Genomic DNA, 22,078 nt, shown 5'->3' on the forward strand with positions numbered 1-22,078 from the left:
ACTAACGTTAATGCAACCTGATGCACCATTCACTGGATTACTAACATATATCAACATAGCCGAGAATTACACAATCACAGCCACGTTAACGCTATGCAATTTCAGATATGTATAACTGAAATTAGATCGACTTAAAGGTGTCACAGCTCAGACAGAACAAATGAGAGAGCAACAGTCTTGCTTCTCTGTCCTGCCCTGGTTCTGTACTGTTCGTTATTTTGTTGCTAGTAGAAACCAAGTTTGCTGCTAAACTGCTAATGTTACAGCGTTAGTCTTGAGAAACAAGCCCGACTGAACAGTAATTCAACAACACCAGGACAATATTGCTTGATTATCTCGACTAATTTTATCCTACGACAGCCTTGGTTTGTTTTCCAGGAAGAGTTATGCTATAGGATGCTAAAGGCTAAAAACGGAGCTATCAAAATGAACCATATCCAAGTAACATTAGGTTAATGCTACCTAATATCAGCATGGTAGCACTAAGTACGGTGTATTGATCTTTCAGTGTCAGAACATCAGATATATTATTGACATTAGGCTTACAGTGACAACATAAGCTAGCCTACTTTCCAAACCGGGCTAACGCTAGTATTCCAGCAAGTAGACGGAGCTAGGTCGTTAGCATACAGCAGTTCAACGATAGCTAGCGATGGTTCCTTTCTACTTTATTAAGGCACTTACCATGAGAAAAGTTTCCCTTTTCATTTTTGCAGTAACCACAGCGGTAACCGTCATCTCCGCCGAAATATTCTACAATAGTGTAAGATTTGTTTCCAGCCATCTTTCGTATGTAGGCAGATGACAGCTTGCCCGGTGTCCGGACAAGTACTGCTGCATGTCAAGCCCCGCCCACACGTAACACGTCACCAGCGTTGCGTTGGAGACGAGTGGGAGCTTTGAAAGTGTTCATCATCCAGCCTTCTCACATCTGGAAGGCTTTATGTTGTAGATGTGTTGGTTTAAATTATAATTTATGTATCCTCAGAAATTAACTGAACCATTGTATTGTTTACAAATGTCTTCATCATTGTGTACTAACTAAAACCAGCCTATCTAACCCTGTCAGATGCAGAGAAACTTGTCCATACCTTTATCTCCTCAACACTAGACTACTGCAATGTGCTCTTCACAGGGATCCCTGGCAGAAGCTCCAGTACATTCAGAACAGCGCTGCCAGGATACTGATGAGAGTGCGAAAACACCAACACATAACATCAATTCTGTTTTCATTGCACTGGCTCCCTGTCTCCTTCAGGGTTGACTACAAAGTTCTGCTACAAATCCATCAATGGATATGCGCCTCCTCATCTACAGAAACTGATCACACCACAAACCTCGAACTGCATCCTGAGATCTGCCAAAAGCTTGCTCCTCCAGTGCCAAGGTCCGCACCATGGGGGAAATTAAGCCTTCTGCTCTGCTGCACCACACTTGTGGAATTGCCTTCCTAACCATCTGAGGGCAGCACAGACTCTAGTTTCTTTTAAAACAGGCCTAAACATCTTTCTATTCAGGAAGGCTTTTATTTTCTTTATGTTGTGTGTTGTATGTTTTTAAAGCCTACAGTACTTTGAGATGAATGAAAGTGCTGTACAAATGAAATGTGTTATTATCATTATTATTGTTATTATTATTATTATACACTAAATACATTTGTAAACCAGGGACATTATGATGCAGATTCTTCAGTATAAAGTTTGGTGCAGATAAAACACAGAATCATGAGTAAAGAACTGTACAGCATATTTATTCAAATAATCTGCGCAAAGGAAGGACAGCAAAATAAATCTGAACCAAGATCCTGCACAAACGTCACTTACAGTAAATTACAAAAAGAGCAAGGGAGAGTTTTTATGTAGAAAAATAAGTTAGAAAATCACAGTTGGGCCCATGATTTACATTTCTGACACTATAAAAATGACTTTACAGAGGAAAGAGCTTTGTCTGTGTATACTTTGTTTGGTTTGTCGCATATACATAACAGAATTAGTTCATTTTTTTTCTTTTTACAACATTATATTTCCTTCTCATGAGTCATGTAACAAGTCATTTTTTTCAAGAGGTCAGTGGAGATTTAAAAACAGATTCTGAGTCACAGGTTCACAAAACCAGAAACATGTTTGTCTGGTAAAAGTACCCTCTCTTCTACATGCAAGTTTCCTGCACCTGGATTAATACAGGTGATGAAGCAGCAGCTAAAAGTTGAAGCGCCACTGGCAGACACAAACCTTTGAACATTTCTTATCTTGACTTGGCATCTAGCTGAAGATCCCTTGGGGGACTGGGATGTTTTCATGAAGGTATTTCATACTGCCCTGCTCAGAGAAGTCAGCAACAGTGTGCCCTTCACCTCGAAGGACCCATTTGGTGGTCAGAAGCCCCTCCAAACCCACTGGACCTCTGGCATGAATCCTTGCTGTGCTGATACCAACCTCAGCTCCTGCAAAAGAAATACTGAACAATTAACTTTGTTGCTCTATCTCTGTGACAGCGTTAGGTTAGATTCATTTACAAGAGGATGTATATATTCTCATGCTCTTCTCAGATAGCATAAAGAAGTAAAATTATGTCTGACACCATACATACCGAGGCCAAAGCGGTAGCCATCAGCAAAGCGAGAGCTGGAGTTCCAGAAGACGCAGGCGCTGTCCACCTGCTGCAGAAACTGTTCAGCTGTCTCCTCATTTTCTGTAATAATGACATCAGTGTGGGAGCTGCCATATTTATGGATGTGATCCACAGCGTCCTGCATGCTGTCCACCACCTCAATGCAGCACTCCAGGTCTCCGTACTCTGTCCTCAGAGACTTCACCTCAGATGGGCTGAAAGTTAAATAGGATGCAAAGCGGGGGCCTGCATGGATCTTCACCTGTGAGGACGCAAATGAACGATGATTCAGTAACAGAATAATCAATTGTAATCAGTTAAAAATAATTTTTAAAAAAACACAGTTGTACGTCATTGACCTGTTTTAAGTGCCAAACCCTCTTGCCAGAATGGACAACGCATAATACTTTTGACTACAGAGTCACTGCATGTTTCTTACATGTTCTGTTCTCAGCATATCGATGATTTGGTCAAATATGGGGGTTCGCAGCAAATCTCTGTGAATGAGGAGGGTCTCCATAGCATTGCAGGCTGCAGGGTAGTCACATTTGGAGTCTCGAACTAGAATCAAACATAAATTATATCACACACACAAAATTGACACATATATTGTGCACTCAAACATGGAAAGCATCCTGAGTGAGTTGTAGTTAGCAAATAAAATGTTCCCTGTATGTTAATTCAGTCATTCTTGTTCACTGCAAGAAACCAAAATTCTTCGGTAAAAATAATAATACATTTTGGCAAAATATCTGTCTGTATGTACATATCTGCATTTACATAAATTATGACAGCAATTTTCAAGTTCTACAAGTTTCACAAAACTGGAAACAAACCATAGCAGAAATGGAAACAACATACAAAACGTTTTTCCAACCTCCAGGAATCCACATACCAACATCAATAGCTTTGTCTATGCTGGCATCACTGTCTATGTAGACGTGGCAAACGCCCTCACTGTGGCCCAGGACAGGAATACCCTTAGCTGCCCTCTGGATGTCCCGGACCAGCTGGGACGAACCCCTTGGAATGATCAGGTCAATCATCTTGTCCAGTCTGCACAAATCTTCAACTTCTTCACGTGTGCTCACCTACAAGCCAAAGTAAATTTTAGCACATCACAGAAAAATTTCATTAATACTGTAATCTCTGAGGGAAAAAAAACACACTAAATGTATATAATTTAATGCTTTCAGTCTTACCAGTTGAATAGCATCCGTCACTCCATGAATGGAAAGAGCTTCCTGGGTGAGTTGATGTAGAATTCTGTTGGTGTTGGAAGCCTCCTTACCCCCCTTCAATAGCAGAGCATTTCCACTGGCGATAGCCAAAGCTGACACCTGAAACACAATATTAAATACATTTAATTTTAATCTTACTAACTTTGAAATATATAAAAAATAAATAAAAAAATAAAAACAAGTCACCGACATCATCAGCGCTTGGAACGACTGACCTGTGGGAGACAGTCAGGACGTGACTCAAAGATGACCAGCAGGACACCTATGGGAACGGTGATCTGCTCCAGCTCTAGGTTGTTGGCCACCCTGGTCCTCCTCAGCACCCGACCAACACTATCCCTGGAGGACACAGCAAGCTGACGTAGGCCAATGGCAAGGCTGTTCAGCTTAGATGTTGACAGACTCAGGCGGTTGATCAGAGGCTGGGAGAAATGACCTATGAGGAATTAAAATAAATAAATAGCAGCAATGACAATGACATTTCTATAGATTCCTGCAGATATTTTTCTTGCTTGGCTCCTGAACCTGAAAGGCCAGAGGTCAGGTTCAGCTACAAAACAGTTCTCCAGATCTAGTAGAGATTCTGAGCCTTGTGAAATAATATTTCAGCAAGCAGGCTTTCTAAAAAAGGAGCGTGAATTTGGCTCCTTCAGATAAAGGTCTCCCTCCTCACTATGCTATGCTGTCCAATAATACAGTGCACAGAATGACTCCTGCCAAGCTTAAAAATCGGTACCATGCTTACATAACTTTAGCTGAAGCACATCAGAGCTAAGATAAATGCCAATCAATACTGACAACCACATGACCTAAGTATGGCACAACTAAACTAAATCTGATAATAATAATGGAGCTGGACGATAACATCTGGCAGAGCGTGGCATATGAGTCAGAAGATTGCAAGCAGCTGTGGATTAAGGTGATCATAGTCTCCTCTCTGTGCCTCTGTACCTGATGCTGTTGCTAACTCCATGTCTCTCTTGTTGGCGCTGAGAATCTCATCTTTCTTCTCTGTAAGCAGCTCAGCAAGACAGCAGATGATCTCTGCTCTCTAGAAACACACGCGCACACACACACACACACATATATATATATGATTAACAAATAATTAAAGCTACCATCTGTACAATTTAAAACTCTGTTGAGTTTAGCAACCCTTTCATCCTGTTGTGAAGATTGTGCAATTTCCCTGTTTCAGTGTTGTAATTTATGATTGCTCAGTGCTAACAAAGAGATGCTCTTTCCCTGTTAAAATCTTGTTATTTAAATTCATTTAGGACTCATATAATGAAGTAAACATTATGGGCTGTAACCAGAAGATTCTTGTTATTTAAATTTGTTGGAATAAACCTTAATATATTAATCCTAAATAAAATGTAATAAATCCTATTTGCACAGCGCGTCAGTGAGGGGATACTGTATATGATTGTATTGTGTTTTTCAACCTCACATCAGTTAGCCAGACCATGGTGAAGGAACAAGGAACTCACCTGCTCCGGGAGCAGAGAGGCCAGAGTCCTGCCAGCGTGCCGGGCCATCTCTGTCTGCTGCTCCACAGTGGGACCTGATGTTGTCAGCAGTACAACCATCAAATATAAAACACAACCTCATAACAAGAGTAAAATATTATTTCCAGATGATTTTAACTTGTACCTGCTGGTTTCACTTCAGAGAAGAAGGTGCCAACTTTCTTTCCCTCCACAATGTCTGTGATGACGTGGCCTGTGACTTTGGGATGAGTGCCGTTGGCGATCACAACAGACGTCCCACCCTGTAGTGCCCAAAGGGCTGCTTTCACCTGATTCAGACAACGTGATTTAGTATGCTGCAACTTTGTCATCATTCAACCACCTCAGTACCTGTTTACACATTGAGATAAAGTTTTGTCTGTCAGGCTGACCTTGGCTTCCATGCCGCCGATGCCGACTCTGGACTTAGTGCCGTACGTGATTGACTGCTGGTCCCCAGGATAGAATATATCAATGAGCTTGGCATCATCTGTTCCTGGGGGACTGTCGTATAAGCCTGTGGGAAGGATTTTTTTTCTTTTTAATCCTTCATTCAAGCAGAACAGTCACAGTAATATTGACATCCAGGAAGCCTGGCCAAAAAGCCAGACAGAATACAGAGTTTTTTATTGACAGATAACTCCTTGAAATAAAATGTTCAGGAATAAAAGCAATGCAATGACAGCATATTGTTGCTGAAATGATCACTTGATTAATGAATTAACAACTTTGATTCCTGATTACCAGTTTAAATAATGTATTATGTAAAAAACAAACATCTGTTGTTTACACCTCCTCAGATATGAAGATTTTCAGTGTTTTCTGTTTCATATCATTGCAAACTAAATAGCTTTGGATCTTCTGATGGTTGGCAAGAAAAAATAAGCAATTTAAAGATGAACTTTGGGTTTTGGGTAACTTCTGATGGATATACTGTATGCTCAAACTTATAACATATGAATTAAATAATTGACCACTGGTAACTGATTATTTGACTATAAAAAAATCATTTCTGTACCTTCAACATCAGACAGGGCAATCAGGAGGTCTGCTTTCATTTCAACAGCCAGACGTGCAGCCAAGCTGTCATTATCTTTGATGCTTATTACCTGAAATACAAACAAAAATTAACCTAAAAGGAAAATCACTGCATCTGTATGCCGTAGAATAACAGCTTATCAATTGGTGCCATGCAACAAAAACCTTCCAGTCCCATTCAGCCACAAATCAAACAACATATGTTCACCTCTTTCCAAAAGGAGATAACACAAGCAGGTCTGTGCACAATAAAATGGAATGAAGAAAACCATAGAGAACATTATGTATCCAAAATGTTAGTGAGGGTGGAAATGTAATTGTTAAGAAGCATACTTCATTAATTCATGCATGCCTTAAGCAATCCACCATAACAACTCTGGACCACATTTAGCCTTCCCATTATGCCCTTCATGCAGTACCCACATTTACCCCCTGCAAATCACTGTTGGGAACAGGGGGCGGAACAACAGCATCATTGGTGTTGATGATAGGAACTATATTCATCCGCAGCAGTTCATGGAGTGTGCTGTTCAGGTTGCGGCGCTTCTGTTCGTCATGAAAATCCAGGTTGGTGACCAGAATCTACAGAAATGGACAGACGTGTAAAGAATTAAGTGAAAACAAAGTCAGTCGCTGCAACTACTCTATTGTGAGAGAAAAGTCCAGTACATACTTGTGCAGTGCAGGTGCTGTACTGGGTGAACATAGCCTCGTACAACGCCATCAGACCACTCTGTCCAGCAGCTGCACACGCCCGTGCCTCCAAAACTGGGACTGACTGAAAAAAAAAAAAGTTATCAAGGCTATTAACAACATTAAACAAATATCTATCTAATATTTAAATATTTCTCATAGAGTGGACTAAAATTCCCTGTGTTTAAGGTAATTATTCACCATTTCCTTGAGTTGGTTCTGTCCAGAATGTAAGGCTTGTCTGACGCTTTGAGACAGCAGGATTTCATGTCTTAGTCTCTGCTTCCCAAACGCCACAGCACCACTGGTGACAATCATCATCTCCCTGCCTTGATTCTGCAGCACAGCCACCTGATAGGACAAACAAAGACAATAACTTGACCATGGCCATGATTACTATTCAGAGCAGGAAGTTCTTTAATATGTGTTGTAAGTCCACATAATATGATGTTCACACATACACAACCATCATCAACAGTAGGTCCTCTCTTGTCTGTATCAACAATATTAATGTGGCCTTACCTGCTCTACTATTGAGGCCAGTCGTCCCAGTGCCAGGCCACACTCATCCCCCCGTGTCACCACAGCACTCCCCAGTTTCACCACAATGCGCTTAGCTTGCTTTAACTCACTCCGGTGAGCAAAAGACTTCCCATGGGGACGTGGGAGAAAGACTGCAAACAATAATAAAAGTAAGAATTTAGTACACACCAGCATCAACATGCAGCAAAGAGTATTATAGCATATAGATCAGAGAGATGTGAGAATATTGTCCATTTCAGGTGTGATGAGGAGGTAGGTTGAATACTTACATTTCGCCTGGGAAAATGCTCTGATGGAAACTGGACAGACATTTGATTGCCGGAATCTGGATGTCAGGCGAGAGCATGAGGCCAGCCTGGCAAACATGGTGCTGACACCTGGGGACAACTGTGATAAACACACAAACCAGTGCCAGGTTACTGTAACAGTGCAATAACCTCTCCTGAGATAAGCAGGTTTTAGATATGACAGACAGGCTGTTTGTTTGGCAATGTGCACAAAAGCTTAAGATGTTAAAGAAGATGAAATATCTTAAAAGACTCAATGACCCTCATACATTTCAACATTATTTTAGTCTTACTGTTAAGCTTTGCATCATGTTCCTTGATGTTATCAGCAGTGTTGCTGCTTGAACTTGACACACTGACCCAGTAGTGAAGAGGATGTTGTTTTCATAGCTTAGAAATACTTGCTAGCTAAAAAGCATGCGGCTAAGTGCTGTTCATACAACATATTAACATAAACACGTTAACATATGTGAAGCCCCTTTGTTTGCAAGTCAGTTAATGAGGCTAAAAGACTGTAGCTATACGTCTACTGCTGATGCTGTCATTCATGTACCCAGGGCTAGCTAGTGTTAGCTAGCACTAGCCATTGGGAACTACCAAAGTTAGCTTAATTACTGTACTTTTGTGTAAAATGGACTCAAGACAAAACTTACCAGAGGACTCCTTACAGCGCAATGTCAGAAACCGAGGAAACCAAGCACAACTACAGTTAGGGGTGCACTGCAAAGGGGAGACACGTAGTCAGCCGGACTGGCGGTGCCTCGCTGCCACATCCACAGCCCACGTTAGTAACAGAGACCGATTCAGGAACGATGTGTACGTAGGTTTTCTCGAGACGTTCATAGAGACTTACGCATATATCATAATGTACGCAAAAATAGCACGTTCGATGGGCGGACTAACTTGTGTGGTTATGGGAAGCACAAGCAGGAATGGAGGATAAAGAGCACACACACTGATAATTCATATTTAAAAGTATAAGCTAAAAAAAGAACTAATTACAATTGTAAATGTATAAATCCAAATATTTGCATGTAGCCGCAAATCACTAACTGTTATTCTGCATATGTGTGCAATCACACGTTGTTCTTCGAACTCTATTATTTTTATTTCGACATCGTGTCTTCTATCATGTTAAAAATGTTTCAACGATTTTTTTTCGGTATTACCCGAAACATGGATAAAACTTTCATAAATCCATCTGTTATCCGATTGCCTAAGTAATCTGATTACTTCTACAGTACTGAGATTACAGAAATAATCAGATTACATAAACGATTAGATTACATAAATTTAACCACATCTATGAATCTATGTTACTATATACCTGCTATTGGTTGAATACTTAATAACATACTAACTACTACTACACTAACTTACTTACACACTAAAATTAACACTATATAAAGTACTATATACACATCTTGTACATCAAGGCCAATTAATACTGTAGCATGTCATGCTGCCACAGTGGAGCAAATTTCATTTGCTGATGAAGACCTTGAGATGTGGTTGAAAGCTTCTGAAAAGGCTAGTAACTAGACTTTGTGTTAAAATATTAACTATGCCGTGACTCATTATTTTACTGTTCCAAAAGACAAGAATAAACTTTCACACTCAAGAGACTCAGGTTTGTTTGATTAATTATTGATGGTACTGCATTTAGGAGAAATAATTGGCAATTTAATCTTAATCCAGTTTGTTGGAATTTTGCCATTCTATTGTGTTTGGTCTCCTAAGAGTCAATGGTTTGAAACAAAGCAGACTGGAAGATATCAACTCATCTTTAGTAATCTGACACTGGGGCACATGAGTGGCGTGTGCATGCTAAAAGAGGCCTGTGAAACATTCATGAGCAGGAAGGCCAGGAGCACAGTGCACACTGAGCTGCCACAACAGGTGCAAGCAGAGCTATGGGGACTGTTCAGGAAACTTTGAAGTGCCCCGTCTGCCAGGACTTCTTCACATATCCTGTGACACTCCCATGTGGACATGACTTCTGTCACACCTGCATCAAAGCTGTCTGGGACACAGACGTGTCTAATGAGGGTCCTTTCTTCTGTCCAGAGTGTCAGATCTTCCTCCCCTCCGACCTCACTCTGGAGATAAACATCAGCCTTCAAACCAAAGTAAAGGACTTCACTAACAGACCATCACCATCAAAGCTACAGACAACAACTTCAACCAGGGAAACCAAACCATGTTCAACTATCCACTGTGACCACTGCATAGAGACGCCATCGGTGGCCATAAAGACCTGTCTGACCTGTGATGCCTCACTGTGCCAGGCTCACGCCCTGCTACACCAGCAGAGGTCAGCTCTGAGGGAGCACACAGTGGTGGAGGTGACCGGGGATCCACTGTCTCTGAAGTGCAGGGAGCACCGTGATGAGCTCAAGCTCTTCTGCATGGAGGAAAGGGTCCCTGTGTGCTGTTTGTGTGTCCTGGTTGGCATGCACAAGAACCACCAGGTTTCCCAACTCCATGAAGCCTGCACAGACTTCAAGGTGAATATTATCATTGTATGTGTTTGATTTTCTTGTAAGTGCTGCTGTAATTTATTCATTTCTCTGTCAGGATATTTATTTTCTACAGGCTTGATGTATCTTCTGTCTTTAGAGCATGTTAGAGACCACTATGAAGCAACTACTGCAGAGGAGAGGTGAAGCAGAACATGCCATCAAGGACTTGGAGTCACTGTATACACAAACAGTGGTACAATCAATGTGAAATGTCCTTTTTTAATTCACAGATACTGTGATTATACTGACACTTATATGTATTTAAATCATGTATTTTAATTTCCCAGAAGTCTGCTGCAGATTACAGAGAGAGAATCTCAGACAAGTACAGCAGGATCCGTGTTGTGCTGGATGGCGATGAGCGACTGATGATGCAGATCATAGACGCAGAGGAGACATGCATGACAGAGTGGCTGGAAGCCCAGAGGGGAATCATGGAGGCTCAGATTAAAGAGATAGACAGCCTCAGAGCCTCCAGCAAATCACTCCTCCAAGAAACAAATGATCTGCAATTCCTGCAGGTGGGACAATGATGCTAGATGTCATGAAGGTTTTTTTGGATCATGTTAAAGTGTTGTACAAATGTAGCTAAATTGTTTTCTGGGATTTTCAACAGCAAATCACAGCACAGAATCTTTGGTGAGTATATTTGTCATTTATTTTCCTATATTCTAATGGCCTTCTTTATGTATGATTTTTGCCTCCTAATGGATTTCAGTTTTGATTGTAGCGACCCTTTGGATTTAGCACCTATCCAGGAAATAGACAGAGATCTGTGTGACCCTGAGAAGCTGAGAACAGTAGAGAGGCTAGTGGACGACCTCACAGTGGCTCTGTCCCAACACTTTCCACGAATGTGGTCATGTTAGTAAACAATCCAATATTTTGCAATTTAAAACCAACCCTTACTATCTCTATAGTTGTGTACAGAATATACATTTTCATTTGCAGATCTAAGTTCTCCTGCGCTGGACTCCAAAACAGCCCATCCAAAACTAGAAATATCCCAGGATAGCAAACAAGTGTACTGGAGAAGGCAGCCCGTCAGTGAGGCTCCAAGCGCTCAGCCATATGACTCCCAGTACAGCATCCTGGGTCAGGAGAGTTTCACTACTGGCCAGCACTACTGGGAGGTCATCGTACAGGAGAAACCCTACTGGCTGATAGGTGTGTCCACTGGGCCAGTTGATAAAAAAGATGGGCCAAAACAAAAGCTCTCTGGCCTGGGTGTGAATAAGACATCCTGGTGCATCTACCATGGAGTCGGAAAGTACCTGGCATGCCATGACACCCAGGAGAAGCAGCTGTCAGTTGGGAGGAGAGTCAGAAAGCTGGGCATACTAGCAAATCTCCAGAAGGGGGAGCTGTCATTCTACAATGCAGACGCGATGACCCTGCTTCACTCTTTCTGTGTGCAGTGCAAAGACCCTCTCTACCCCATGTTTAACCCCTGCATTGATGTGAATGGACTGAACAGGCAGCCTCTCACCTTGTTTTGGATTAAGGACCCCTGGGATTGGCATGTAAACACAGAGGGAGATAAAGAGTTACCCTAAATGACTGTGAATGAATGTGTTGTGAACTCAAATTCACTGATCACAAAGTCTGTATCTTTTTTTTTCATTCTGATGTTCACTCCAGTATAGCTTGGAAATGTCACTCATGCTGTAAAAACTGTACGACCATAATCAATTACCATGCCTGGATGTGTCCAGAGTAAAACTAAAACCAATGACCAAGGCATTTTAGTGCCTCTGTGAGAAATGTAAGACAACATCAACATCATGCATTACCAGCACCCATGGGAGAGAAATGGTGTGTTTACATAAGAAAATTATAGCTGAGAAGAGAAGTTTAACCCTTTTTCTTTTATGTGTAACTGATTAGTTTCCCAGTATTAGTCCTATGTTTCAATAGTATATACCTTCTTAGTGTCTGCAGTTGTCATATACAGCATTATACTGTAAATATTTCATCAAGTGGTATCGGGGGCACTTTTGTTCTGTGGTAAAACAGTTCTCATGTTTGACTTGATATAGTTCAGGGAGTAAATGACCCGTGTGTAAACTACTGGCTTGTTATTTTTTACAACTGTCCCCTCAGATCACCAGACAATGGAGGACAAGCATGACCTCAGTCTCACATGTCAGTGTCCATCGCGAAGTTGGCCTGCATTGAACAAAACACCCAGTAAGGCCAAATAACATGAACAGTGACCCTGCATTTCTTGAGAGAGAAAGAGACCTAACACTATGCTGTAGACTATTGTGCATACAGTTTGTTTTTCCTCTGTGTACATAAATACCTACTATCTGAAGAAGCAATGAGAAAATTCAATTATTCTATTTGACTTTAAGTAGTGACTTTGTATACTCGTTTGTTAAAAGGCATCTTCATGAAAAACCAGGAGGATGCGGGCAGCTAATACCTAAATAAAATCTATGTTTTACTCCCATGTGTGGTTTTATAATCAAGCATTATAACTCTATGATCCTTATCCTGATTAGAGGTAATTCTATGAATTCTTCCGCCCTTGGGCCGGGTGAGGACATACAGTAAAAAAATATACAGGCACAGAAAAGCATAAAGAGACACACATCTCAGTTTTAATATAGTTTTGGATTGCCGTGGCCTAAAATCAGAATAAAATTTTAGGGAAAACCAAAGAAATATGACATTTAGATGTACAGTAGATTTCAGGGGTTTTTTGTGACAATGACTACACTGGCTGGCATGTTGCTGAGTAACAGAGGCTGCTTATGAAGATGCCCGAGTCTTTGACTTAATCCAGTCCAGGTAGTGAGTGACCCGGGAGTAGACCCCAGGCTTGTTCTTCCTTCCACATTGGTCTCCCCAGCTCACCAGACCATAAATAACATGGCTTGTGTGCTGCTTACAAGTCAGTGGTCCTCCAGAGTCACCCTGTAACAAGAGAACACAGCTGACCAGATAGTAAATGCACAGCTGTACACAACTACTTCAAGAACTTACCGTACATACAGTAAGTTTGTCATGCAAATATTTATGAACACTGGCAAGCACTTATACAAACACAGTTTCCTCACTAACCTGGCAGGAATCCACACCTCCTTGCAGGTAGCCAGCACAGAACATACCCCTATCCAGGACACTGCCATAAATTTTGGGTTCAGAGCACTTCTCCGAGTTGATCAGTAGTACATTTGCCTCCAGCAGGTGGTTGGAACCAAACACAGCTGCAACCAGGTAAAAATGAGATTTTACCAAATAAACACTGTCTCTCATTTCAATGAGTGTAATCAAATAAAGACTCAATGTTTACAGGGTCCTTTAAATGAAAACAGCATTGCAATCCTGAACTGGCAATAAAACAAATCAAACAATCTGAATGAAAATGAGTGTTTTTGTTCTGCAGCTTAGCTTGTGCAAGTGGCCTTACATTCCTCAGTGGCACCCCATCCAGAAATGGTACACTCTATCCCATCAGGCAGTTGGACATCAGGTAGACAGGCTGCCTTCACAAACTGGGTCTCATTGGCACAGATTCCATTAGTAGCTTTCAGCCTCAACAAGGCTTTGAAAATACAGTTGAAGATAAAAGTCAGTAGTTTCAAGCAGAATCAAAAATTACTTTTTCAACATTTTTCTAAATTTACACCTATTTACAATGCCTGCCAAAATGATAAAATACTTCAGTTTCATTACTTGTACTTTTTACTGTTTTTGGAGTTTACTTCATGGACTACAAAATCTGTAGTTTCCCTAAGGCACATCATTACAGCTGCTATTATTTGACATTTGATTCTTAGTCAAACAAAAAAGGATCAAGATACAAAGGTAAGGTGCTTTCAGGATACTCTTTCATTTAGATGTTAAATGCCAATACTGTTGGTAATATCGGTGCTTATTTTATATAAAATGAGAGCGAGTCATGGGTCACCTATGTCGTTGTAAACAGCTGAAGAAGTCTCCCTGTAGTTCTCATGCCTCGTAGCCTGTTCAACTTGTATGGTTTGCTTTGTCGGTTCATCCGAATCCAGAGACAGGCCCCCCATAACCACCTGCATTTCCTTACTTTGGTCACTGTTCAAACACATAAAATAAGTCAACATGTGTAAGCTATTCCACAATTAGCCAATGTTTTGTGTCTTTTCATGATTTGTAGTCATTATGGTTGTGCTTACATGCAGTGTCCAGCTGTCAGTACCCAGCAGCTGTCGATGAGAACACCTCCACAGATGTGTCTGTACGGCTGGTTGGAGCCCCTGCGTCTCATTTGCAAGGACACCTGCCAGGGTACAGCTCCAGGAGGGACCTTCAAACCCCCAAATATCCGGGTAATGACCTTCTTTGGCTGAGGCTGCCCACAGCTGGAGAACAGTTGCGGCAGAGTGGAGGCAGCTTGAGTAGGTTTTGGAGCCTGGGTGGGTGCCTGAGTTGGGGGAGGTTTGGTAGTCATTGGCTTGGGGGTTGTTGTAGGTTCAGGTTTTGTAGGTCGGGCAGTGGGTGCAGGGGCTGAGGGGACAGCTGTTGGTGCCACACCTTAAAACACATGCACAAGATAACACAACTGTTTTGGTTGACTGCACTTACAATCAGAACTTGTGTAAAGCTTTAAAGCTGACCTGTTGATGTAGAACACTTTACCACGTCACAGAAGTCCCACCGCAGCCTACGGCCTCTTCTGTAGAAACACCAGGGCATCAAGTCTCCGTCTGGGTTCCTGTGCCATGGAAAACATTTGAGTGAGCATGTAGATGTCTTCTGCAATTTGACTACACATATTTACTTTCTCCAGCATACTTGAAGTATAACCTGACCTGCAGCGGTTGTGACGGCCAAGTCCATCTGTGTCCTCAAAGGAGTTAAAGGGATCAAGTCCTTTCTCCAGGATGAAGTGTGAGTTCCAGTGGAGGCATTCATCACCATCATCTGTCTCACTCGCATTGCCACGATATGACTCTCCATCATCCACAAAGCAGTCATTTGGGCCTAAGATCACACTCAGTCAGCATATGAGTTTAAATGACATGTATATTGGGCTGGGGAAAAGAAAAGTATTTACCAACATGGCAGAAACGTCCTCTGTACCCTTGAGGGCACACGCAGTCAAAGTCATTACCATCCTTGACGCATTGTCCACCATTCATACATGGATTAGGCTCACACAGTGAATCTTTGGAGAAAAACAGGAAACGGTAAGGGCTTGCTTTTGGGAACTATAACAACACTTGTTGAAAAGAGTTCTTCTATCTTGTTTGGATAAAGAAATATTCCTTACAACTTGTGCAGTGTGGAGGCTGGAAGGGCAGCTTGCATTTGCACTCATAGTACGGGGGCGTCGAGGTCAGCACACACTCACCCCGGCCACATGTTCCTCTCCTACAAACTTTTGGACCTGAGATGATAATAATAAAAAAAAAAAATGTTTTGGTTTTTTATTAATTCAATTTTCCTCATTATATATTGTGCATATTTTAGCAGTCTGTAACAACAGCATGGAGATGGTTTTTTTTCAAACCTCTCTGGCATCTCTTTCCCCTGAAAGGTGCGGGACAGTCACACTTGAATCTTCTCTTGCCTTTCTCCTCACACACTCCATTGTTCTCGCAAGGGTTTGGGACGCATTGGCCTGTGAAATGAAAAACATTAGGGGGGAAAAAAAGGTTTGCATGAGAGGTTTCCAATGTAATGTATTCTGCCATGCCAAGGGAAAGCATGTTAAGCTACACAGATACTGTTGGTGTTGTTCTGTGGAGCCTGACAGAATACGTGAGTGTTAACTCTCTTACCATCTGGGTCTTGAAGTTTAAAAAGCCATTCGGAGTAATCATCATCGTCGTCGTCATCATCACCTATGTCTGTGATGTCAAAGAAGACGTCTAAAAAAGAAAATACATTTCCATTAGATATAAAGCATTGTTGTCCTCCTTTCTCTCTACTACCCAACAAAACTTTTTTAAGTTTAGTAAGGGAGATATTGTCTACAGTAAAGCTCTGCTAGGACTTACAGAATACTAAATGTCAAATATTGTTCTACAAATGATGACTTAGAAAATAAATAAAAATAACCACTTACCTTCAATGATGTGCTTAAATCTTGTTATCCTTTTCTCATGTTTTCCATGTTTATGTTTCCTGGGTCCCTGATGCTCATGATCATGATGACTAGGATCTTGACTACTACTATCTTTTTTAGGTTTCAGCTGAATGAAAACAAATATTGCCAAAAATACGTGCTTAGTTAATTGCTTAGTAAAATTTTTATTGAGATTTCTGAAAGTGCAACATAGCTATATGACAAGAAATGTAGTGAATTATTCATTTTAAACATTGATAACAAACTCTACTGCATTTTATTCACAGCACCATGCATTAACCAACATTGTAAATAATAGCCAGTACATTGGCTCATTGCTACACAAACACTGTTTAATATATAGTGAATACATACTTCAGCAGGTATGAGGAGCACGGCTAAGAAGAGGCAAAAGAAGAAGAGCTTTAGGTTCATGATGGCAGTGGATCAGAAGACATCCAGGAGCGTAAAACGAGAGTGCGCTGTCTAGCAGATCAGTCACACTTTTCGAAACATTTGAGTAAGTACACTAACCTTTGATTCACCTGGGTGGTCTGGCATCCATCCATCATGCTGAGTCAGTTTTATTGACTTTAACTGGGCTTTTGGACACTAATTATTTAAGTAATAATGAGCAAAACATTGTTCATGTAACCAAATATTTATAATGAACAAATAATTGTTAAAAAAAGATCAAGAGCCATCTTTGAAACATTTTTCGTAGTGAAATATGTTAAAATGGATTTTGATCAAAGAGACTAAGCACACAATCAGATGTAACACAGAGGCTCAGAGAGCATATTTGCAAAGAGCTAACTGTTTGTTTGAATGTAGACTTTGGATCCACATACACTTGGTGTATCTCAGAATAAACTACCTTTGATATTAGATCTCTTTATACATTTACAAAATCAGTCAAGTGTAATGTATGCATCTTGTATTGTGGAATATTTAAACTTAATAAGCATTTAACATTCTTTTCATGACCCTTTTACTTAATATAATGAACTTATAAGGTGTACTGTTTCTTCTAACGTTTCTGCATATTTATCTGAAAGTTCAATAAGCATATACAGTATAGGCACTGGAAGAAGTGTGTAGTGTTCTCTATTAATGTGATTCCTTGTAAGTTGCTTCTTTCTCTCTGCAAGTAATTTATATCGCAGTGTGCTTCATGTTGTCTGAAATACATTCTATTATTTCAAAGAAAATTAATCCAGTAGCAGTACCGCTTTCTTAGAAGGAGCCTTTTATAAAGAAGTAACTGATGGCTTTATTAATGGTTAGTAAAATAAATTATAACGCCTTATGTAACAGTGATAAAGGTAACTTTTGGGTTGCCGGGTTGTGAAAATCTCTCCCGTTGGTGTTTACCACTCCACTCCACACTTCCAGCATCACACTGGCTTAGTCTTTTTAACTAACTCTTTCATTAATCAGGAAGGCACCCTTCACTGCAGACTGGTTTAATTATTAGAGAATAAGAAACCCATGAGCATTTATTGATGGATTACCAACATTTATAACTGCATTATTACCAAATAGACAGGATAAACAGAAAGATTTTTTTACTACCTGGCAACCCCAAACTTAATTAATGAATGACTTGTAACTGATCCATAAAGCATTAGTAAATTTATTTTCTTTTGTTAATAAAGCCATAAGTTACAGCTTATAAACCTTTATAAAGGGTTCATTAATAGAAATAATTACTAAATGCTTTTCTGTGGCACAACTAATCACAGACCACTGGTATGAGATGGAGTATTACAGATGACAATAGGCTTTGCATTGGTGCCGTTGTGGTCATGACCAGGACACAGGGCCAGGTGGAGGCAGTCTGAGAAGGTTCCTGCACAAAAGGAAAACAGCGGTGTCATGTTGTCCGCCTCAAGAAACGTCACCAACCCTGCAGGGAAACTACACAAAACCCCAATCCGACAGAAGCGTTTTGTGAAAGGCAGCTGATGCGGCACCCCTCCATGCCAAGCTGTATACTCCCCGTCAAAGAATTCCACACACCAGGACTCATTCCCACGGCCAAGCCAACAGTCCTCAGAGGTGCCCTTGCGAGGAATGGTGGGATAGGTGACACCAAGCTCCCAGTAAGTCTTCCCAGTCACGTCGATCTCCCAGTAGTGGCGACCGAAGCTGAAGCTTTGCAGGCTGATGACATTAAGGGTGGTGTCAAAGCGATCAGGGACGTCAGGAAGCTCCTGCCAGGTGTCTGTGTAGGTGGCACTGTCACCTTGGGGGGAGATGATCAGCTTTGGGTGGGCCGTCTCTGGATCCAAACTCACTTCACTGGAATCTGGAGACACATGATAAACATTTTTATACAGAAAAATACACGTTAAAGAGATCAAATTGCGGTTATTAACATGTGTGTGAGAACTGACAGCTCTTGATGAGTTTTTTAAATAGAGGCGTCTGGGAGCAGACAAGCAGAAGCATGTTGTTGGTGAGACTGAGGATCTGTTCAGCTTTGGCGTCGTCAAGGTTCACACTGCTGGGGTCCGTCCTGTTCAGCAGATCTATCACTCTGGAGGAAGTAGACCACAGACAGAAACAACATAAGTTGTTGTTGCAATGCATCATACTGAAGAATTTTGTGAAAATTGTGAAATTGTGGTTTTAGTCCATACTTGTCCACAGCCTCCATCTCTTGCTGCTCAGAGTATGAGAAGAATGACTGAAGAAAAACAGGAAAATCAAGATCAAATGTACTCTGAAAACACAATATTTCATAACACTCACGTCATATTTTTTATTTTCAATACACAATTGATAAAGTAAATATGAAATTTCAGATTGTGTGTGTGTTCATATTTGGTCCAGCATATCGCAACTTGACCAATGTCTTGTTTAAAATATTTCCCATGATAACAAACGCTTCAGTCACCATTGTATCAGTCTGTGCGTCCACCTGGTCCAGTGCCACTGTGAGTCTGGCCAGGTCCTGCTCTATCTCCTGGATGAGGGAACAGTTCTTCTCCATGAGCCCATCCAGGGCCGAGACAGCAGCCCGCTCCTCCATCTCAAGATAGGATAGGGTCATCCTCAGGTCTTCATCCAAGATAGTCTGGATCTCTTGATATTTCCTTATGATGCTCTCCCTTATCACTGAGGACTTTTTCTGAGTCAGGCAAAAGCATTTATCAGTGTATTTTACTGCAGCTCACAGATGTGATTACAGTATTAGTGTTGTAGTTTTTGTAAATTTTAACAAAGACCAGTTTGAACACAACTTACTGTGATTTCTGATTGCCGTGCTGCCAGTTTCTTCAGTCTGTATTTAACGGCTTCCCTTTGCTTCTTTAGACACTCCTGATTTTTTTCTAACATCTCCTGTAGAAAAGGTGCAGATATTCAATAACTTATTATTAACCTTAATTTTGATAGCAAAAAAGACAAAGTTGACTGACAGGGGCAGTAGGAAGTACTGTATCTGTATAACAACCACCTCTTTTAAGTTTTTCTCCTGTGCTATTTATTAATAGGCATTGCATTATTCAATTTACTGGCAGTGTTGTGACCCCAGATGCAGGCATCTGTTTTCCATATTCCAGGAGTGTTTGTCAATGCTTCCTTCTCTAAGAGGAAAATTATGATTGTTGTGTCCATAGGAATTCACATTTGTCCCTCTGACTGAGTACAGTCACGTTGTAGCTTTAATGAACAGCATGCACTGTACAAGTGTACAGTTCAGTTCATGTTTCGGAGCCAAAATGCTCAAAAGAGAGCTGAGAAGTTATGTTGTGACACTTAAAGGACTATAGTGGAATGTTTGCGTATTTCTACTACAAGTTGCATCACACTTTACACCACTGTTGATCATTTTTCAAAGCACACCATAGTTTTCTGCATCGTTAAAGTCCCCCTCCTCTCAAAAATGTGTTAGCTTAATCTTTCTTCACTTGGATGTTTAACTTTCACTGTGCAGAATGATTAATGTGAAGGGTTTGACACTAGCCTGTTTTCACATTCATCTACTCAGGGGGAAAGTTTCTTTGTGCTCTCCTTAAAGATCCGTTTAAGACGTGTACTTATGGGCATGATTTGTGACATCACAACTAGCTTGGAAGACAATCGTGGTTCACCAAGCAACTTGCAAATATGATGCAGAGATTTGAAGCCTCCAGTGCAAATACACTGAAAATGGAGTTTTCAGACACTTTTGAAATTTAATTTAATTTAATTTAATTTCGTTTACACATTCATATATTCAGTGTTTTTCAATGAGGGAGAAGGAGATGTGCTTTCAATAATTTTTGACCAGTGTATTGAACATTTTTGTGGAAAAAACATATAAGACACAAATGATTTATAAGCACAGCATCTTTATATGTCTTAAAACATGTCTGGAGTGGAAATTTAAAAGCCACATATTATGCAAAATGCACTTTTTCATGCCTTTCCAACATAAATATGTGTCCCCCGTGTTTTTGGAGACCCCCAAACTGTAAGAAAAGACCATCCTCTCTCTTTATCTCCTGCTCCATCTTTCGGTAAATGTGTGTGCAAACATGCTATTTAGATTTGGCTCCCTTTATGATATCATAAAGGGACCTCCTCCAGCCCATCAGCAGGCTGATGGTCCCAGCCCACTGAAATCTACTGAATCAAATTGTTCTGTTGTGGGCTGCAAGAAGCAACACAACAGTCTTTATGTCTCCCATTATCTGAGGAAGTGAAGACCTGTTGGATTCACTTTATTTTTGATGGAAATGTCCCAACAATGACTGGAAAAGTGTTGTATCTGTGCACAAAATAGTGGGTACCTGGATGTAACTCCATTTATGGATCGATACCAGCAGATCGTGACCATACCTCAAACTTGGAATCTGTAATGTTTGCCATGTTTTATGCTGTTTTACTGTTTATTTAGGTTAGCCTGTTGAACTTGGTGTTAGCATGTTGCACAGCTAATATTGCTAGTGATGTTGAACTAATGTTGTTGAGGAACAGTCAAGAAAAACTGTGTGAACATTAAGTCTCATTTGAAGCCAACTAAATAACGACAATAGTAGGTTGGATGGTGGTAACTGTTTTTTCAAGTTGCTTTTGGTAGAACTTTAAACTGCAGCGCTAGCTCAGCTAGCTTTGTTATTACACTTTAACCCGTTCTGCTCCATGATCCTTGTCAGTATGTGTGTGTTGCTGCCGTAACGTTATGTAAATGTCCTTGATAGACATACCATGAGGGTAACGATACATGTGTGAAAAAGAAAGTAAAACTGCAAGAATTCATTTGCTTGGCAGTGTTGTGTAACTTTGATTAGCACCCGGCAGCTAACTTGCTCAGATAATAAAGCTTTAGTGGCCCACTGTGGCAGTGTGTGTAAAGTCAAGTGGAGGCTTATACGACCATTCTGATGCACAGTTACACTTAGCGTTACTGTAATACTAGTATTAGTGACGCTGCTGCAGCTCCGTTGCAGTTCCAGTATGAATATGAATACTGTCAACAGCCCTCTCTCCAGTTGTGGTCATATAATCTTGCATTGTATCAGACCGGCAAGCCACCCAGTTCTGGAGTGGGGTGTGTGGAGCAGCAGCTCATTCACATAGACACAGC

The 22,078-nt window shown here is 40.8% G+C and overlaps 5 protein-coding genes across 8 annotated transcripts in view; 1 reads left to right on the plus strand and 4 right to left on the minus strand.

Annotated features, from left to right (window-relative positions):
• Window positions 1–847, minus strand: part of LOC122997057 (arginyl-tRNA--protein transferase 1) — a 55,268-nt gene extending 54,421 nt beyond the window's left edge. For all 3 annotated transcript variants that reach the window (XM_044372982.1, XM_044372981.1, XM_044372980.1), the window contains exon 1: window positions 685–847. In XM_044372982.1, coding sequence (XP_044228917.1) covers window positions 685–784 — 100 coding nt within the window. In that variant the 5' untranslated portion in view covers window positions 785–847. The remainder of the gene's footprint in view (window positions 1–684) is intronic.
• An 882-nt stretch (window positions 848–1,729) lies between these two features.
• LOC122997258 (delta-1-pyrroline-5-carboxylate synthase-like) lies at window positions 1,730–8,695 on the minus strand. Of its 2 annotated transcripts, none has more exons than XM_044373300.1 (17): window positions 8,574–8,695; window positions 7,903–8,020; window positions 7,613–7,764; window positions 7,292–7,441; window positions 7,071–7,175; window positions 6,827–6,979; window positions 6,378–6,468; window positions 5,752–5,876; window positions 5,505–5,649; window positions 5,342–5,415; window positions 4,803–4,902; window positions 4,067–4,287; window positions 3,813–3,950; window positions 3,506–3,701; window positions 3,050–3,171; window positions 2,590–2,872; window positions 1,730–2,443 (listed from the first exon to the last, which is right to left on the minus strand). In XM_044373300.1, the coding sequence occupies exons 2-17, from the start codon at window positions 7,997–7,999 to the stop codon at window positions 2,262–2,264; spliced, it is 2,334 nt and encodes a 777-aa protein (XP_044229235.1). In that variant the 5' UTR covers window positions 8,000–8,020; window positions 8,574–8,695; the 3' UTR covers window positions 1,730–2,261. The 2 variants fall into 2 exon arrangements, with proteins under 2 accessions (XP_044229235.1, XP_044229234.1); XM_044373299.1 differs by having other exon boundaries at window positions 6,821–6,979.
• An 85-nt stretch (window positions 8,696–8,780) lies between these two features.
• LOC122997259 (E3 ubiquitin-protein ligase TRIM41-like) lies at window positions 8,781–12,185 on the plus strand. The gene is made up of 6 exons (XM_044373301.1): window positions 8,781–10,427; window positions 10,540–10,635; window positions 10,730–10,963; window positions 11,059–11,081; window positions 11,173–11,306; window positions 11,394–12,185. The coding sequence occupies exons 1-6, from the start codon at window positions 9,834–9,836 to the stop codon at window positions 11,996–11,998; spliced, it is 1,686 nt and encodes a 561-aa protein (XP_044229236.1). The 5' UTR covers window positions 8,781–9,833; the 3' UTR covers window positions 11,999–12,185.
• Window positions 12,186–13,026: 841 nt separating this feature from the next.
• On the minus strand, window positions 13,027–17,040 carry LOC122997121 (hyaluronan-binding protein 2-like). Its single transcript, XM_044373117.1, has 13 exons — window positions 16,876–17,040; window positions 16,501–16,627; window positions 16,214–16,303; window positions 15,943–16,053; window positions 15,703–15,819; window positions 15,487–15,597; window positions 15,242–15,413; window positions 15,047–15,144; window positions 14,606–14,963; window positions 14,362–14,504; window positions 13,861–13,995; window positions 13,512–13,657; window positions 13,027–13,364 (listed from the first exon to the last, which is right to left on the minus strand). The coding sequence occupies exons 1-13, from the start codon at window positions 16,933–16,935 to the stop codon at window positions 13,200–13,202; spliced, it is 1,833 nt and encodes a 610-aa protein (XP_044229052.1). The 5' UTR covers window positions 16,936–17,040; the 3' UTR covers window positions 13,027–13,199.
• Window positions 17,041–17,185: 145 nt separating this feature from the next.
• LOC122997346 (probable E3 ubiquitin-protein ligase TRIML1) lies at window positions 17,186–21,360 on the minus strand. The gene is made up of 6 exons (XM_044373431.1): window positions 21,331–21,360; window positions 19,753–19,848; window positions 19,403–19,636; window positions 19,146–19,192; window positions 18,900–19,042; window positions 17,186–18,811 (listed from the first exon to the last, which is right to left on the minus strand). Exons 1-6 carry the CDS (start codon window positions 21,358–21,360, stop codon window positions 18,240–18,242), a joined length of 1,122 nt encoding a protein of 373 aa, XP_044229366.1. The 3' UTR covers window positions 17,186–18,239.
• Window positions 21,361–22,078: the final 718 nt, after the last annotated feature.

Source organism: Thunnus albacares, chromosome 14 (assembly GCF_914725855.1).
Source record: "Thunnus albacares chromosome 14, fThuAlb1.1, whole genome shotgun sequence".
Taxonomy (NCBI): Eukaryota; Metazoa; Chordata; class Actinopteri; order Scombriformes; family Scombridae; genus Thunnus; species Thunnus albacares.